The sequence below is a fragment of the Lathamus discolor genome, chromosome 4, assembly GCF_037157495.1.
Source record: "Lathamus discolor isolate bLatDis1 chromosome 4, bLatDis1.hap1, whole genome shotgun sequence".
Classification (NCBI taxonomy): Eukaryota; Metazoa; Chordata; class Aves; order Psittaciformes; family Psittacidae; genus Lathamus; species Lathamus discolor.
The window spans coordinates 64370467-64389962 of record NC_088887.1 but is presented as its reverse complement, the minus strand read 5'-3'; the positions used below and the strand labels follow the sequence as shown (position 1 = coordinate 64389962).

General features: G+C 39.3%; 2 protein-coding genes across 8 annotated transcripts in view; both read right to left on the bottom strand.

Annotated features, from left to right (window-relative positions):
• CCDC138 (coiled-coil domain containing 138) overlaps window positions 1-15806 on the bottom strand; it is a 37748-nt gene extending 21942 nt beyond the window's left edge. The window contains exons 1-13 of one of the 7 annotated variants that reach the window (XM_065677821.1): window positions 15704-15806; window positions 15127-15180; window positions 13947-14007; window positions 13168-13306; window positions 12342-12457; window positions 10920-11104; window positions 9729-9887; window positions 6947-7066; window positions 4921-4998; window positions 4734-4841; window positions 3683-3847; window positions 3341-3457; window positions 426-618 (exon numbers count right to left, since the gene is read on the bottom strand). In XM_065677821.1, coding sequence (XP_065533893.1) covers window positions 426-618; window positions 3341-3457; window positions 3683-3847; window positions 4734-4841; window positions 4921-4998; window positions 6947-7066; window positions 9729-9887; window positions 10920-11104; window positions 12342-12457; window positions 13168-13306; window positions 13947-14007; window positions 15127-15180; window positions 15704-15757 — 1549 coding nt within the window. In that variant the 5' untranslated portion in view covers window positions 15758-15806. Of the gene's footprint in view, window positions 1-425; window positions 619-3340; window positions 3458-3682; window positions 3848-4733; window positions 4842-4920; window positions 4999-6946; window positions 7067-9728; window positions 9888-10919; window positions 11105-12341; window positions 12458-13017; window positions 13111-13167; window positions 13307-13946; window positions 14008-14885; window positions 14960-15126; window positions 15181-15703 lie in introns of those variants that run through there. The other 6 variants (XM_065677822.1, XM_065677825.1, XM_065677823.1 and 3 more) reach the window with 6 other exon arrangements.
• A 907-nt stretch (window positions 15807-16713) lies between these two features.
• Window positions 16714-19496, bottom strand: part of RGPD4 (RANBP2 like and GRIP domain containing 4) — a 32451-nt gene continuing 29668 nt past the window's right edge. Inside the window, exons 28-29 of the mRNA XM_065677819.1 lie at window positions 19084-19418; window positions 16714-17290 (exon numbers count right to left, since the gene is read on the bottom strand). Coding sequence (XP_065533891.1) covers window positions 16985-17290; window positions 19084-19418 — 641 coding nt within the window. The 3' untranslated portion in view covers window positions 16714-16984. The remainder of the gene's footprint in view (window positions 17291-19083; window positions 19419-19496) is intronic.

Sequence of the window (19496 nt, the reverse complement as noted above, 5' to 3'; positions counted from 1 at the left end):
TAAAGATAACTAATATGTCAGAAAATAAACACTTGGCACTGCAGATGATCAGCCTTTCAGGGATAGGTAAGCAACTGTGCAAAATCCGCTATTTAGTTTATAGAAGAGCAACTAGCTTTGCGATTCAATGCAACAAAGATCTTGGTAAACCAATTGCTGCTGCGGTGACATCTCTTTTCCCCCACCTAAGAAATGTTGATTTGTCAGACAAGAAGTCGTTGTATTAAAAGGAACATGCAAATTCCAACGTTAAAAGATTCATAGCAAGATTCATACTTGTTTCCAATATGTTTTGCTTCACAAACTAGTAAAACTCAAGTAAATCCACTGTTCACTAATAGAGCATAGGAGACTCTACAGTATCACTGAAATGCTTTTTGTCCAGGCACATGACTGAAATAAACATTTAGAAAAGCAGAACTTACCTTGTGTCACTGTTTTAAGCACAATTAAAGTTGAGAGAAATCTCAAAGGCATACATGAACTCTTAAAAAAAGCTGCCAATTTTGATTTACTCTCTGTAGACTGTTCAGAAGAACTATGTGGGTTTCCCTTAATTACTATGCCTTTGAAAATATCTTCACCAAGTCTCCTCATTGTTGATGTCATTGTTGCATGCTGTTTCAAAAAATGCAGAGTTAGCATAACCATTAAACCACATTAAAATCCTGTGTACTATATAGAGATACATATGTTTCCCTAATGATTAAATACCAGGTAGCAAATTGTTTGACCATGTATTGGAATGTAATCTGTACAGGATATACTACTTCGTGTTACAAAAGCAGCTGAATAACATTACCACTGTATCATATCAACACATACTTCATAATGAGACTAGTTAATGAGGGCCCCTGACACACTGACATTATTTAAGTTGCCTCTGGTTCCAGAATAAGCTCATCTTCACCCAACTCTACAATGCTGCCTGAAATCATAACCTTTAAAAGCATTTACAGAATCATGATCTAATCATAGAATAGTTAGGGCTGGAAAGGACCTCAAGATCATCTAGTTCCAACCCCCCCCTGCCATGGGCAGGGACACCTCATACTAAACCATCCCACACAAGGCTTCGTCCAACCTGGCCTTGAACACTGCCAGGGATGGAGCATTCACAACCTCCCTGGGCAACCCATTCCAGTGTCTCACCACCCTAACAGGAAAGAATTTCCTCCTTATATCCAATCTAAACTTCCCCTGTTTAAGTTTGAACCCGTTACCCCTTGTCCTGTCACTACAGTCCCTGATGAAGAGTCCATCCCCAGCATCCCTACAGGCCCCCTTCAGATACTGGAAGGCTGCTATGAGGTCCCCACGCAGCCTTCTCTTCTCCAGGCTGAACAGCCCAAACTTCCTCAGCCTGTCGGGCCATACGGGAGGTGCTCCAGTCCCCTGATCATCCTCGTGGCCCTCCTCTGGACTTGTTCCAGCAGTTCCATGTCCTTTTTATGTTGAGGACACCAGAACTGCACACAATACTCCAGGTGAGGTCTCACAAGAGCAGAGTAGAGGGGCAGGATCACCTCCTTCGACCTGCTGGTCACGCTCCTTTGATGCGGCCCAGGATACGGTTGGCTTTCTGGGCTGCGAGTGCACACTGAAGCCAGCTCATGTTCATTTTCTCCTCGACCAGCACCCCCAAGTCCTTCTCTGCAGGGCCGCTCTGAATCTCTTCTTTGCCCAGTCTGTAGCTGTGCCTGGGATTGCTCCGACCCAGGTGTAGGACCTTGCACTTGTTGTGGTTGAACTTCATGAGGTTGGCATCAGCCCACCTTACAAGCGTGTCAAGGTCCCTCTGGATGGCATCCCTTCCCTCCAGCGTATCAACCGGACCACACAGCTTGGTGCCATCGGCAAACTTGCTGAGGGCGCACTCAATCCCACTGTCCATGTCAGCGACGAAGATGTTGAACAAGACCGGTCCCAACACCGTTCCCTGAGGGACACCACTCGTTACCGGTCTCCAGCCGGTCATCGAGCCATTGACCACAAGTCTTTGTGTGCGGCCATCCAGCCAGTTCTTTATCCACCGAGTGGTCCATCCATCAAATTGATATCTCTCCAATTTAGAGAGAAGGATGTCATGTGGGACAGTGTCAAACGCTCTGCACAAGGCCAGGTAGATGACATCAACTGCTCTACCCTTATCCATCAATTCTGTAGCCCCATCACAGAAGGCCACCAAATTGGTCAGGCAGGATTTCCCCTTAGTGAAGCCATGCTGGCTGTCACCAAGCATCTTATTGTTTTTCATGTGCCTTAGCATGCCTTCCAGGAGAATCTGCTCCAAGATTTTACCAGGCACAGAGGTGAGACTGACTGGTCTGTAATTCCCCGGGTCTCCCCTTCTTGAAATGGGGGTTATATTTCCCTTTTTCCAGTCGTCGGGAACTTCACCTGACTGCCATGATTTTTCAGATATGATGGCCAGTAGCTTAGCAACTTCATTCGCCAGCTCCTTCAGGACCCGCGGATGGATTCCATCAGGTCCCACGGACTTGTGCACGTTCAGATTTTGAAGATGGTCTCGAACCAGATCTTCTCCTACAGTGGGCCCAAGGTCTTCATTCATTCTTCATTCATCATGAACCTTAAGAACACTCTGCAGCTCAGATCTATTAGCCTTTTCATCATAAACCATACGGAAATACTACTTCAGAATCAAACTTCACAATATGCTAATTTAAAATACAGTTTCTTATTAGCAATAAAACCAACAGCTCATTATCCTAATAAACTCAAAATATTTACAAGATTTCCTACCTTTGCTTTAGCAAAAGCACTATCGAAAGCACTGTGTACTATACTGAGTCTCTACAGTGTGTCTACTGTTTTTTCCTTTATTATACTGCTAGATCTTTTCTTACAGCAGTCTAGTCAGAGAATAAGGAGTGCCTAGAGTTAGACATCGAACAGAGAACATGAAAATCAAAATTACTTCCTGGCTTTGTCACACACTTACTCCATCATTTTCCACAAATTCCATGCATAAAGTGAACCTGAAAAGTCTTTTCTAATGCAGAAGGTTTGTAATACATATGTAAAAATATAATTTCTGAAATACTTAGACACCACCTAAGAGAGAAACTGAGAAAATTATGTTTAGATACACAATGCAAAATTTAAAAGTAGCTTGAAAAAGAATTTATTTTTTCACTTGCCATCTATCTGTGGCAAACACTGTCAATTTATGCTTTGTAAAGACAGCACAGGTTTTATATATACTACCTGAAAGCATCCACTTTTCATATGTACTTAAAATAAAAACTCTATTAATATCTTCTATGAATTTAAGTTAAAAAAACCCAACATACTGCAAGAGGACTATTTATCTTACCTGAACACCAGTGTCTAACTGTCTTATAGACCAGTAAATAAATTTAATCACAGGCATGTGTAGTTTGGAATTCACAAATGGCATCCACTGGAGTTGCTCAGTAGCTATAGGCAGAAGCTGCAAACATATACAGAAGTAAAATTACATGTAGTATATGAAACTAATGTGTAAGTGAAAAACAAACAGAACTCACAACCATCTCTTGGAGTTGAACGGGTTACATATGCAAATACTCGCTGGGCATGTATAAAACAGGCTGACCTGCTATATTCTCAGAATCATGTAAAAAAACCCCATAAATCTGAAAACATTAACACAAGCAAACAATCCAAACCCCTTTACCTTCATACATCTTTCCTGGGTGCAGATCTTTTTTGAGGTCTCAATAGCCAGAGGTTTATGACTGCCTTCTCTTTCTTCATGTATTTTTATTTTGCTAAGATGCTGGTCTGAGATCCAATCCATAAGACAAGTTAGGAGCTCATAAACTTGTGAATTCATTGGTAGCTGTAATACATATATGACATCAGATATTTCAGCTTTTAAGTTAATGATTTTTCTAAGCCAGTAACGGACTGAGAGATATATTTGTTCTGAGACGTGCATAAAGGATGATGAGCCTGATAAAATATGGGAGGTAAGTCAGAGCCTGTGAAAACATTATATTAAAAGAATAAGTGATCTTAAACAGGTCACGTGTGCTCTGCTGGACCTTGAACCTAGGGTTTGAGAAGCCTGTATGCTTTTAATACAACCTGTAACTTACTATTATCTCTGGGAAAGGTAAACAGATGTGGATCAACAGGTAGAAGGTGGTAATCCTTACTGAGACTACTGTGCATACAGGGGTCAGAGATGCTGTGTCAGAGACCCTGTACTGTGCTGCACAGATCAATCAGTTGCATAGTTTATCCTGCGCTTGGCCCCAAATAAAGTAACAGTAGTAACAATTTTTGTCTTAGAAAATTAAAGTTATTTATCTGATACTTCAGACCGAGTACTTTTTAGTTGGTTTTATTCATAAGAACAGTGCTGTACTGTAGCAGTAACCAGAATGAGTTTAAGATTTGCTTTGACACAGTAGAAGAAACCAGTGTAAGCATGTTATAATTTTAATTGACAGATGAAAGATAACATGACAGGAAGAGCAAAACATGCCATATAAATAAATATATATGTATTAGTATATACAAACACAATATAAAATCCAACAGCAACAAGCTTAATTCTTTAACTGTTTTGCCCCAATATAAACTATATCTTTTCTTACTGTAACTAATTCACTCATGAACTGAAATTGGCAGTTACATTTTCTGATTTCTAGCAGATACACAGAGAATGTTCCACTACCTAATGTTTTTCAAATGAATCTTTCATTTTGACCAGTTCTTACCTTAGCATTTTTCGACGTTACCACTTTTTCCTGCTTGACAGGTTTACTTTGTTGCACCACTTGACAGATATTCTTAGACTTCTGTACTGTTAACAATTCATGCTTCCTCTACAACAAAACGTAAAAATGGGTTTTATTTAACTTATCACCTATAAAGAAAGCAGGTACATGTAAAAATAAACCTTACTTGTAGATTTTCTAAACGAGCTTGTACTTTTCTTGCTTGACCTTCCAACTTCTTGTTCAGCTCAGTTACATCACTTAACTGAAAGAATCAGAAAATATTTAAGTATCTGTAAATTCAAAACTCATTTCTTGACTTCATTATTGCACTGAAACAATTTGATATTGTTGCTGAGCACCTACATTATTTCAGTTCAAGTTCTTGCTTTTGAGCATATGATGTGATAGAAACAAAATAATCATCCAACTCCTCAACAAATCATGGAATCACAGGGTGGTTGAGGTTGGCAGACACCTCTAAAGGACATGTGGTCCAATGCCCCTCCTCGAGCAGGGGCACCTAGAGCCAGTTGCATTGTGTACAGAAAGCCTTGGAATATTGCCAAGCTGGGAGACTCCACCACCTTTCTGAGCAACCTGCTCCAGGATAAATAAGACACTAGAGGCTCTTTGACAATTTGCAGCCAAACCTTTCGATTTGCAGGGGAAGAATAGGCACTACAATGCCACTCAGGATATAGAGGCAGTATACATTTCATTACTTTTCATGAAGCAGTGACATGAAAACAGAGCGCACTTTTCAAGAATGATCTTGTTAATAAGATGATAGCTTTCTTCTCTGCAAAATGAAACAGTTACTGACCATGCTACAAAACCAGTTCACTCCACGAGAAAAGATTAAGGAAACTGTAAACTCTATTCAAATATAAGAAACATGCTCTGTGTATACAACGAGCAGCATACTTATCACAGAATCAATCAATCATAGCATCAACTAAGTTGAAAAACACCTTTAAGATCATTGAGTCCAACCATTACCCCAGAACTGACTAAACCAATAAACCACCACTAAACAATGTCACTAAGGGCAAACCCATCTCCCCACATGGATGCCTCTCATAATCTCCACCCACAGCCACCCCTCATCTATGCCCCATAGTGACCCACACTGCACTGCTGCTGCATCAACCCCTCAGGGTCACACGTCATCTCCCTTCATGGTCAACCCTCAGGCCCCATGGCTGCCTGTGCTCTTCCCTTACCTCTCCTCATGATTTTCCCTTATGTCTACCCCCATCACAATCTCCCTGCACAGCCTCTTCTCCCCTCACAATATCCCCTTCACTCCTCATGGCCGCCCCTGCTCTCCCCTCATGATCTCCCCCTCATGGCCACCCCTGCTTTCCCCTTATGATCTCCCCTCATGGCTGCCCCTGCTCTCCCCTCATGGCCATCCATGCTCCCCACTCACAGTCACCCCTCCTCTACTCTCATAATCTTCCCTTATGGCCACCCCTCTTCTCCCTCTCCCTCTAGGCGTACTGGCTGTGATTAAGTGGCCACAAAGCTGGAGGCATTTCTTCCTGTGATCTTTGAACAACTATGCTTCACTTGCACTTTCCAAATCGGAATGAAATGGGAATTTTCAATTTCAAAAGCTACCCCCTTTTCTTTATTGGCAATAAAGAAGAAATAGGAACATTTGCCTAGCCTGTTCTGTATTGTTCATTATTTTACACCAATGTATTACTAGGCTTCTCTTCTTCATAAACCCTCTACAGACAGTCTTTTTAACTGTGCCTCTTCTCCTAGCTTTTGTTATTTTCACGCCTAACTTATCAGAATCACAGACCAGTTTGGGTCGGAAGGGACCTTAAAGCTCATCCAGTTCCAACCCCCTGTCACGAGCATGGAAGCAGGGGGTTGGAGGTTAGCAAGGGGAAGAGAAAGATAGGGTGCACCAGAACCATCAACATTCTAGGAGTTAGGTCTGACGTTCTCTAAGTGAAAGAATAAGTCTCTACTGTTGCTAGTGGGTCAGAGGAATAAGTCCAACTTTATTTGTACTGTAAAAAGTCAGGCTAAATTTCAAACAGGTGCAGAAAATACTTTCAGCCATTCACACACTTCTTGTTTTACAAAAAAAAAAAAAAAAAATCAGCAATTTGCCAAACTCAAGCAATTCAAATATTTAAAATAGCTGAGTGTAGCTTGTAAAATTACTGATAACAGGAAATAATTAATTTTACCTGTTTTCTTAAAGAGTCGTTCACTTCCTTCAAGGTTTCAAATGATGACTTCAGCCTCCTATTTTCTTTAGTTATTTCTCTCAAGACTTCTGTCAGTTGTTTAACTTCTGCCTCATGTTGCTATAGAAATACAAAAATTAAGAACATAGAATCATAGTTAGGGTTGGAAAGTGTGGGCAGGTTTGTCATAGCTGTGAGCAGAAGCAAGAGGCCTTGGACAGAACTCGTGCTCCTTTACCCCAGAGCGTCTGGGGAGGCATATTATGGAAGTAAGATTGCTGATGCTGCATAGTCTTACAGTTGGAAACAGGATGCGAAACCTCAGAATTAAGATGTTGAAAAGTTGTGGTCGGCAAGCAATGTTGAGCAAGTCGACATTGCTAACTTTTGAATGTTGGAACATTAGCCAATGGAACTGTTGTTGTTAGCTCGTGATGTAAGTTAGCCTCTGCATGTTAGCCAATGGAATTGCTGTATCTAGGGATGTAACACAAGCTGGAAGAACACGATCAGTATATAACCTAGTGTGTGCGCAATAAACTTTGGCAATTGCTTTATCACATTGATCGTTTTCGCATTGTCCGTGACTCCCGCATCAACAGGAAAGGACCTTAAGATCATCAGGTTCCAACCCCCCTGCCATGGGCAGGGACACCTCACAAAAACCTTTGTCACCCAAGGCTCTGTCCAACCTGGCCTTGAACACTGCCAGGGATGGAGCATTGTCCTGGGTTCAGCAGTAGCAGTCATTTTTTCTCCTTCTTAGTAGCTGGTGCAGTGCTATGTTTTTGACTTTCGGCCTGGGAACAGTGCTGATAACACTGATGTTTTTAGTTACTGTTCTACAAGATACTATTTTATATGCATATATTTATACATATATATATATATATATACACCTCTATATACACCAGGTAGTGTCATCTATATCATAACCAGCTATCCCATTTCACTTTTCCCAGGCGTGCCTAGTCTGTTCTTAAGTCCTCCAATACTACACTACAGTCTTGCCAATCTACCTCTCTGTATGCTTACCTATTTTTGCCAGATGTTTTTTCCTAATACTTAACCTAATTTTCCCTCACTGCTTCTATCACAAACATGAAAAAAAAAAAAATTTCCTCTTTGTTGCAGCCTTTTATGTAGCTGAAGATTGGCACATTAACCCTCAATTCATCCTGTATGTTTAACCCATGCATTCACCCATTATCCTCTATTTCTGTAGCTGATATTTCTATTCAAATGCAGTACTGCACACTCACACCTCCTGAATAGTACAGTTTTTTCAGACCTACAATATCTTCAATTTGTCACGATCAATTTTAATCCCAATGTTCTTTTTCAGCATGCTTGAAATTCACCCTCCCTTGCTATTTACTTCAAATTTAATGAATGTGCTCTTTTTCACCATCAAACTCCTCACTGAAAATACTGAATAATACTGGACTGAAAAGATACTCCAAATCCACTAGGTACATTCCTTCAACTTTACTGTGAACTACTGTCTCACTATGTCTTTACACTAACTGCACCACATTTATGTTATATTTTACTCACATGATTACAAAAATGCCATGCAAAACTATGTAAAACATTTCTAATTCGGCCCAGACATATAACACCTCCTCCTCTATTAGCAATGGCCATTACCTTGCTGTAGTAGAAATGAGACTGATTTGACAATTTATGATTAACATATGCTAGTAGTTAGTTATTACATTGTTTTCTGCATGACACTTGCCATGGTTTGTTCATAGCTTTTTTTTTTTCCAGAATTTATTTATTTACTTACTTACTTAAAGAACTGACATTAAGTTGAAAGCTGTAGAACTCTGCCTTTTGACAAGACAGGAACCCCATTTTTTTAGTCTTCCTCCACAGATTTTCCCAGATAACCACCAATTTTTGCTGTGTTTTCACCAGCCTGTGCTCTAACTGGTGTAACATTTTTATATGCTTGGAAGATTTGCAACATCTAAATTAACACCTAAGCCTACTCCTTCCCTGTTCAAAAGTTGAGGTCCCACTCCGACGCCTTTTCCCCCCTTTTAAAATGTAGTCTTATCCTCCCTCAACAACTTGCGGGAAAGGTTTATCTGCACCGTTTAAAGAAATGCGATATCTCAGGCTTTCTCAGGCTTATGGTTTTGACACAAACTACACACATCTCAGGACTTCTCTTGGTGACCTTCTGGGTAGTAATCGAAACTTTACAAGACCTAAATTCAATAGGAAATACTCACAAGAACAGTGTTGTTATTACCACCTCTTCTTATAGCAAGATCACACCATTTCATTTCCTCCCACACTCTCAAAGTTAGGTTGATCTTTTCTTCCTTTGAACTCTTTGAGTGTTTTTTGCTAATACTCTCTGCAATAGTTGTTATGTCATAAGATCTCATTATGTCTTCAAGCCTTCCCAAGGATATCTACTTCAACTACAGCTAATGCAAAGATACTAATTTAAGTTACATAGAAGTACAGATAGACCACAATTTTTTTCTCTAATACTGGTCATATATTTTTATTTTAGAAACAAGTTACCTCTTTTTTAAATTATAACAGTGAAATGCATCTATGCGTAAGAAAATTAAATGCACCATTCTGAAAGAGAAGCAATACAAACCCCTAAATATTTTATGTCGTACTTTTTATATAAATGTTTCAATTATGGATTTCAGGCATTTAAAAAAATTAGCAGTATATATCCAGCAAACATGATGGCTTAAGATAAGTTAAATGGCATGTAGAGCAATAAATGTGATTTAATGTATTACTGCACCTCTTTTATAATTCCAAATTTTGTGTGAACTTCTTCCTCAACACCACGTATTTTAGCCAAAGCTGCTTCATGTCTAAAAAGCACCGTTTCTCGTTCTGTTAGAAAATGCTCTCTTTTCCGGAGTTGGAGAGCATATTCCTGCTGTGCTAAACTTTCCCTCTGTATCAAGAAAAAAAAAAAAAAAGTTGAAATGGTTTTAAAAACCATGAAATTGTCACATTTTATACTGAATTTTAATTTTTTCTCCCAGAGATATGCTTAGCTTCTTGTAAAATTATAGCGTTACCTAATAGCTTACTCATTAAAAACATCCTGATGGCTATCTATGTTCAGCTTCCTCAGACATTAACTCAAATGACTTTGAGGTGTATCAGGATGGTTCAGCCTCCCAGAATACAAAATTCAACTCTACATGGCTGTTAACTATAAACTTAATACAATTAAACCTAGGCTTTTGCTTTCAAAAGTTTTGGGTAATAATATTAACTGTAAGACGAAACAGAGTCTGATGTGACTGTCAACACTGAACATGAGATTATTATGTTGTTTCTTTGATTAGTGGGAAGCACCCCTGTAAAAGCAGTGAGGAAAAAAGAGACAAAAATAATTTTGTATCTCATATGATGCAAAAGGTAGTCTTGATGGGGAAACCAGCAGAAGCATGGGAGCTATTACAGACTAAAGCCATATAGCAGGTTCTTCTGCTAGTGGCCTAGGCCTTCTAGGGGATGAACTGCTGGGTTTCCTCAGCAGTGCAAAACTAAAGATAAGGCAGAATGGAAGGTTTTAAGAGGAGGCCATGAATGCCTAGGTCATGAGAAAAGTTTTGGATGCTCTCAGGAGAAGCAGTACTTGCAGGTGTTTCCTTCTATGCCCACAGTGCATCACAAGACACTCTTGGATGTCGAAGCACTGTGTTCAAACTCCCTTAAGACTGTTGGTATTATCTACCCACTATGCAAGACAAAGTACCATTATCAAATCGGCAAATTTATTTAGAGGAAGAGGTGGATGATGATAGAATTTTAGTACATGAGTCATTGTGATTAGCATAAATAATAGTAATAACTAATAGTCTTAGTATAAAAGTAATAGTTATTTAGTATACAAGTAATTTCTGAATTCTCTGTCAAAAATAAGAGTCTTTAAACATTTTGTTGAGTAATGTTACAAAGTGATTCCAGTTCCTACCTGGAGCTTCTGATGTATGACAAATAATTCATTATAAATTTGACTGATGTGAGGCAGTATTAAGCCTTGACTACTACATGCTTGAGCATTAGTTCCACTTAGAATTTTCCTTAGCAAACCATTGGTAATATTTTGGTCACTATTTTCTTGTGTATTTGCTGCCAAATGAGAAGGTAAGGTGCTGCCTATGGAAAGAAAAAAACCCATTTTACATTAGAAAATTAATCCTAGATAAATAATTACATGATTGCTGTTCCAAAACAGCGAAAACTTGTTTTAGCCATTTAAAGAACAAATACAGAGCAAGATGTAGCAAAATGAGAAAGTAATCTCCTAAAGAATTATGCCGAATTGCTCAAAGCTGGGTTCTATGACTTGGCTGAAATGATCAGTGATCAATGGTGTTTTAGAAGTAAAACTATAGCCTCCACTTCAGTACAGAAATCTCATAGATACCTGTATGAAATCTAAGCACAGCCTGAATCATAATGTAGCCCAAACCTCCTCTTGTAAGGAACTTTCTGTAAGGTCTTCAGACAAGTGATTTGCTGCTGACTAGACCTTGGCCTGACATCAAAGTTAAGAGAACAAGACTTAAGAAACTGCTGTTCGCAACAGGAGAAACAGACACAACAGATTACAGTGTAAGAAGCTGATTAAAGTTGCAGAAAGCACAGTGAGGAATGGTTGGATTTCACAAATAGTCAAACACCCGAAATTCACAGATAACTGAAGGGAAGTTTTACGATCTGCCTGACTTTTGAGGTTCCTTATAGGCACTTTAGGGTTGGTTGGTTGTCTGTCTGTCTCTACAGTTCCATATACACTTCAGAAAGAATACATTGATGTCCTCCTAAACCTAAAACCCTCTACAACAGAGCTACACTGATTCACAAACCCTCCAACTGTAGCAGCATTTTCACACATTTGTTGTGAATGAATGCCAGTTGGTCCCTGCTACAACCTTCTAGCTAGGATTTCCTGAGTTAACATCCTTTTTCTACCTAATGCCAGTTTTCCAACCTTAAACTGAAAAAAGATATCCGGCTTAAAAGAGTTGTACTGTTTGGTAATGCAGCTAGCTACTTAAAACAAAATAAACCAAAACAAATAAACAAAACCCCCTCCAAACCATCCTGTTTCTTCATTTATATTATAAAGTCACATGGCAACCCGTTTTATAAAAAGTTGACTTTTTTTTCTTAAATGTATGTTAATATTTCATCAAGAATGCCTGGACCTCCTAGACTAACTCTATACGTGTTACTCACACTGATTAAAGATTAAATCCCCAAATTAAAATACATTTCTGCTGATCATTGTATTTCTGAATCAAACAGAAATACGTTTACTAGAAAGTTTTTTAAAATACATGTTATACTTCACACAGAGCTGTAAAAATATTTAAAATTCAGTATTTACCTGTTTCCACATATATAGCTGTATTTTCAACTGCATCAGTTTCAGACCAGTTAATGGTCTTTTCTTCTTTTTCTAGACCACTTGAATCACAACATGAATCTTGCTTATCATCAAACCTAAACAAATACAAAAAAGCAATAATTGGAAATTACTCAATACCTTTCTCACATACTACATATAGAGCATTGAGAGAAGTCTGTATAAAAATGTAAACATGGTTCAATTTAAGAATTTTGTATTTGACTGATAACAAATAGAGTAAAATCATTTTGGATAAAAGGCACTATTATTCACAAGATTTTAACCACAACAATTAGTAATGCTGCTGACATAAGATTAGTAAGAATAGCTAGACTTTTCAGGCTGTAAGCACATTTGCAGCAGGTAAAAACCTCTCCTTTCATCACCAATCACCAAATTCCAGGAAAGCTGAAAATACAAAATGCTTTTTTAAATTATTTTTCATATTTGGTGTAAACCAGCCCTGAAAAGATGCTTCTTGGCTTTTGGAATCAAATTATCTCTAAATAAACTTAAAGCTGTTTATCAGTCTTTGCTTTCCTTCTAGTTCAGTTTATATCATCCCTGTATCCATTAGCAATTCCAGCATACACAGATTAGACTAGAAAGTGAGACAATATTCCTCATTAGAATTGGAATTCACATTATTTCATACCTCAGCCACAGACAGTTCTTTATGAGATGAAAAGAATCTTGAAACGACTTCTGCATCTGTGCAATCTGAATGTATTGTTTACTTATGGTTTATCTAGATTATGAAAGATAACAAATGATAAAGGAGAGCTGAAGAGAAAATGCCTTTTACCAATCCCAGACTTTGAAACTTTGGAGGAAATCATTAGAAGATCTGATGCTGTTGTCTTTTCCACTTTCAGTAAATTCTGACTGTAAAGAACATTTGGATAAAGAAATAGCTGTATTTTCCAGTGAGCTGTCTGTGTCACCTGAAATACAGAAGATAGTAACAATTCTATTTTGCATTTGAGAAGCTGATGTTAAGAAATCAACAGGGCTTATGAGAAATGCTTTCCATCTAATCAGGCAGGTTGAAGAACCGAAACCCCACTGATACACGCTTACAAATGAATGAAAAAATTTAACAGCTTAAACAATGGGAGATGTTATTTAGTTTTCAAACCAGGTAAGTCTTTCTTAAATTTTACAGCTTGTATTCATATCCTACTTTTTCTAGAACCAAAGTCGGATAAAAACATAGTTTTACCCTGTTGTCTACATGCACCAGCAACATGTGTTTCTCAAGAAGCCCAAAGACACTCTAAATAATAAATGTGTATGTATCTTTAAGTTAAAGCCAAGCATATGCATTATGAAGTGGACTGCTACCAACCACTTCAAGCAGGACTTCAACACAAACAGGTTGGGAACCATTGTTCTAAAGCATCCTTTGTGCTTTCTATGCAAACATTAACATTGCTAGGCTGGCTCTAGGTAGAACAAACCCCTGATCAAGAATGTCTACCCTTTTAAAATGAGAAAATACAAAACTACTTAAATTTAGGAATGACACAGTTTTGGTATACATTTTCTCTGAAAAATATATCAAAGCACCACTTTTGGTATTACCTTTGTATCCTAGGGAGCTTCCACTCTTCCCGTCAATATGTAATGCTCCTGAAAGGCAACCCTACAAGAAAGCACAAACACACTGTAATATAGTCTGAATTTTCAGGTAAAGTGCATGTTACAACTTATGTTTTTCACAGTTACAATGCCTTGTGATAGAACTCTTACTACAAACTACTGCCTTTGAGAAGGGAAGTGGTTTTTGTTTTTTTTCAATATACAAATGTAAATGGCCTTCATATTAATATAAAGAGGCAAACATCCTCTACAGTGTAATGATGAAATATTCATAGTGTTATATGTTAAAAAATTTGAGAGACTCTAAGACTCTATGAAGACAGTAACATTAAAATAAGAGCATAAAAGGAGGATTAGGTAACAGTGCCATCTATTTTCACATCTAGGTTTTTTATGTCAAAGTTCCCTGCTCTACTTTTTCCTACTAACCTGCAACTACATACTACAAAAACGAATGACAGGAGTATTAGGTTACAATTAAAATCAATTAAATGTACATCATAAAAAATTAGACCCAAAGCAGCTCTCACGAGCTTAGCTGTGTTTCACTGCATCTCTCCTGAAACTAGGACATATACTCTAAAGAGATCAACTACTGTATTTTCTTGTACTTAAACACTGCTTTTTAATGAAATAATAAAATGCACAAACAAATCTAGCATTTGGTTCCTTGCAAGCACAACATATTACTTCCCTTTCAGCATGAGTTCAAGCACCTGTGAAACACCAGCATGTGAGAGAACTCTATGCTGCTGGAACAGTTTCCTAATCCACTGTGCACATCCATAAATAATGGAAGGAATGGAAACAGAATCACAATTCAGTTCCTTCATTCACTTTGGTGCAAAGAACCCGGCATTATCTGGAGTAAAATAACATAGCTTTTACCTTGGCAAGGGAATGACACTCATCATAACTTACTCTATGGTCATTGCAGCAGTTTATTGTGAACTACGGGCTTGATTCTGACTAGACATGGCACAATTTCTTGCTCCCTGAAAACAGAACTGACCACTATAGACTTTACAAAAAAATAAACAAACAAACACAAAAAAATCACAAGCACACCTAACACATTATAAATAAGGCTGGCGATTGCTGTGGCAAAAGAACTGTAGAATCAGCCAGGTTGGAAAAAATCTTTAAGATCATCAAGTCCAACCTTTACCCCAGGACTGCCAGGTCCACCACTAAACCGTGTCACTGAGGGCCTCATCTGCACGGGTAAGAGAATACAAAATACACAAGTTATCCCACTAGTATACTGAGAGGATTCACATACAATCTTCACCAACTAGCAGACACCAGAACGTTTTAGGCATAAATTAAGACCCAAGCTGCTCAGACTGTGTTTTGGGAATGCACAAAATCTGGAATTGCAATTTCCAGGGAAATTCCAAGTTCAGACAGGGATGTCTCTTTAGTACTTGTACTGTACTTGATCTTTTTAAGATCCCTTCCAATCCAACCCATTCTATGTACCGCAAACAAAGCGGAGGGAACAAGAGGAGGAGTAGAAAGTACGTATTTTATACCTAAGCTCCTAAAGCTTGTTCAAAACCCATTTTCAGCTCTCACGCCCTACTACACGTATGTGATGTGTTTACAACGAACCCCAAGAGAGGGGACACAGACACCACCATCCCCAAGCACCTCTGGGACTAGGCGAGAAGGGGCAACTTTCCCTCTCCTCCTCCCACTTCCCTCCCTTGGCTGCACCCTCAGCCCTCCCGTCTCACCCGCGCGGAGCCAAGCCGCCGCAGACATCCAACAGAGGGGCCGGGACCGGCCATGTCGCACCGCCCGCCGCGATCGAACTAACCGCCACAACCCGAGGCCGGCGGGCGCACGCGCGGGAGGCAGCGCGCATGCGCCCGCCGCTCGTTGGGACCGGGCTCTACGGAGGGACGGGACAGCCCTCGCAGCGGCCGGGCACGGCCGGATCCACCGCCCCGCCCCTGGCGCGCTCCGCTCTGCTGCACAGGCCCTGCCCAGCAGCGGCTGTAGACAGGCCCCAGCCTCACAAGGCCAGCTCCTCTAACGGCTCGGTCTCCCAGACGAATGCTGCTGAAGGAACTTCGGGAAAGAATTACTCCCACTACTCTCAGAAAACCCCGCTTTGATACAAGTTACACAGTTCCAGCTTACAGATAATGGTGGCTGACTGGTTACCTTGTTAAAAACCTTTATAATGGCAGTCCTGAGCTGCAGAGAAGTTAAACAAAACCCCCAAACCAGCACTTATTTATATATAGTCAACTATTAAGAGAGAAAATGGCTCTGGCCCAGTTACCAGAACTCTGCTCCAGGAAAGGAAGCTAATAAACATTAAAAGAGCAGGGAGAGACGTATCACAGAAGTAGCAGTGTTGCTGTACTACAGCATTTCAGGTAAAATCCTAATGTCAAGTAGCTGTTTTTCACTCTACTAAGGCATTTAGACCTATTTTATGTAAAAAATAAATAGGCACGCTTCTCTAGCAAAATACTGATCAAAGCATTCAAGAACTATTCTCCAGCTTTCAACTACTGAAGCGCTAGCGAGACTTCAGATAGCACAAACTAGCACTTACCTGCCAGCAGCCGCCACTTGCTTTCTACACATCAGAGTAAGCATTACATTTCAAAGGCCTTCAAGTTTACTGACTAGCAATTAGCACCTACCGTCATTTTCAAAATACAGATTTATCGGAGCAGGAAGCCAAACTACACAAGTTCTTTTTTAAACAAACCAAAGTGAAGACAAGACATTTATTTTTAACAAGACTAAGATTTAATTTTTAAAATTTGACATTTAATACAAATATGTCAGGATTAACACAAATACACCTGAAATATGCCAGTGTCTGAACTTCAACATGCAAAAAAATCAATTAGAACACATAAAAAACCCAACTATAAGCTGTAATTTTACATTTATACATCAGAAGTGTCCATTTTAAGAAGTTGAAATAATTAGTCAATTAACATCTAAATACTGATTTATACTGCTAGAACATCTGTATACTCAAAGCAATAATTCTATATTTGCCCACAGTCTGTAATGACAATTCTTCCATTTACTAGCCCTTTAGGAGAACCAAAGGATTCAATCTTTTTCACAACATCCATTCCATCTTTGACAAACCCAAACACCACATGCTTGAAGTCCAAGTGTTCTGCTTTTTTAAGTGTTATGAAGAATTGGGAAGTATTCGTATCCCTGCCCTTATTTGCCATTGACAACAATCCAGGACCAGTATGTTTCACTTCGAAATTCTCATCTTCAAATGCTGATCCATAAATTGACTGTCCACCTGTTCCATCATGGTTAGTTATATCACCTCCCTTAAGAAAAAAAAAAGGGGGGGGGGGCACAGCATTAACCTGAAAGTCCTGAAACATAAGCCAACAATACAGTTACATTCCCTTTCAACCCTAAAGACTCTGCTTCATAAGAACTCAGTCTTCCCAAGTACACATTTACTTAGCTAAAAGGCTTCACAGGTTCAGCGGCTTTGTTCATAGTGACGGAAACAGCAGTGGAAAGTATATCCCTTGTTTATTCTGAACACAATTTTACCTTCCTGCTCCATAGGGTGACCACTCCTCTAGGCCTGTCTTTCCCACTGCCTGCTTCCTGCATCGGGTGGTCCAAATAGCTAAGAGCTGCCCTTATCTCACTGAAGAAGGCCTTTCCTTGCTTAGTCCCTGCAGGCATGGGATTGATCAACTGAAGAAGGTTAAGGTACCAAAGACCAGCAGTCTCTTGCTTCTGTGCAGGCAGCAGCTTTTGCCACATGACTGCTTGTTTGGGAACGCAGCTACAGCTAGCGAGTAATGTCTTTTGTCTTTCTGCAAGTCAGCAAGCTTCTGGCTCCTTAGTATTTGGCTATACGCATAAAAGGTGACAGTGTAAGTTATTGTATATTTGAATTCTCATTGAAAAGTTTCTCACAGTACCTGGAGAAAGTTCAGGCAAAGCAGAGCAAACTTAGAATATACTGATTTCATGTGATAAAAGCTCACACTTTGTCAGGGTGTCCATAGTACAGTTAATGGTTTTAAAATAAAGCCTGCAACTTACAGGTTGTAGAATACCTTGAAACAAGCTTAAACCCTAAATGAGCAATGCTGCCTTCCTTATCTGAAAGGCACAAAGTTTAACAAAAGAGACATAAAAGTGCATACTTCAGGCACAGGCGATACCTCATGAAGAGACCGGATAATTTCTTAATTCTGGTGACAAGCCACTCCTGTATTACTGTCTACTTTTGAGTTTGCAGGTTGAGCCTTGATTCAGGGATGTAGTGACATGCAGGAACATTAGTGCAGTGTGTAAGGAAGGTGTTTCATTCTGCCTGTTACAAGCCATTAAAACTCACTGAATTATTGATGTGAATCTTAGGAAAGGTCTATATGACCTATAATCAATCTCCTATGCCTTCAGCATTTATGAAGAACTTACTAGTGCTACTGAATGGACACAGAGGTTTAAAAGCAACACTATCTACATGAGGCTTCTGGTGCACTGCAGGCTGATACTCTGGATGCAAAATTTGAATATTTTAAGGAACAGGATTTTCATTGCATGACAATGAGATCTATAAGACTTCTTTTAGATGGAAGCTTGAGCATCTAAAATACTTGGAATATCGGTTTTAAAGTACACATTATCTGAAATACACAGTGTACTTCGAAATGGAACAGAAGCCCGGAAAGTAAGTGTTCTTAGCAGGTGAGCATACAGAAGGTCCTATCTGTACAGGGATAGGGGGTGAATGGTAGTTTGGTGAACCCATACTTTCCTTCATATTCTTCTTCAGAAACAGGCCACCTGTCCATTGTAAGAGAAAAATCTATTTTTTTTTCTTCCACAGTAAGTAGCACTTAGGCAGCACTAGGTAATACCTAAAGCATCAGGCAGCTGGCAGACACAGGTAAAAAGCATTCATCTTAGGGCAGCATGTGCTGCTCACACTTTCTCATCTCCTTGTAGGGAAAGGACAAATGAGAGTATCTTGCACACTGTATTCATGCTGCCAACAAGAACGTGCTATGCTGTGTAAGTGATTTTTCAGTGCCATTGTTAAGAAGATGCACCTCATTCTCTCAATGAAGAGTTTTCCTGTCATGCTTACCTGACACACAAAGTCAGTGACTATCCTGTGAAAGCTGGAGTTCTTGAATCCAAATCCTTTCTCTCCTGTGCACAGGGCCCTGAAGTTTTCAGCAGTTCGAGGAACAATATTTGAAAATAGCTCCATAGTTATGTGTCCTAAAGGTTCATCGTCAGCAGAAACTTCAAAATACACAACAGGGTTAGTGTCCTTTGACAGTCCTGCTGCCAGAGATAAGTGTCCCTTCTGTAGTTCTGACAAGCTCTGCTGGCATTCTTCAAACCTCCTCTTGAAAGAATTAGCCAGTTCTTGGCTTTTAAATCTGACTGCAAGTTGCTCCACTTTTACTTCACCATCTGAAAATAGACCAGAGAACAGGTTTCTTTAGTTCTGTTCAGTGTAGTTGGAAACAAATACCTTTTGTATTATATAAT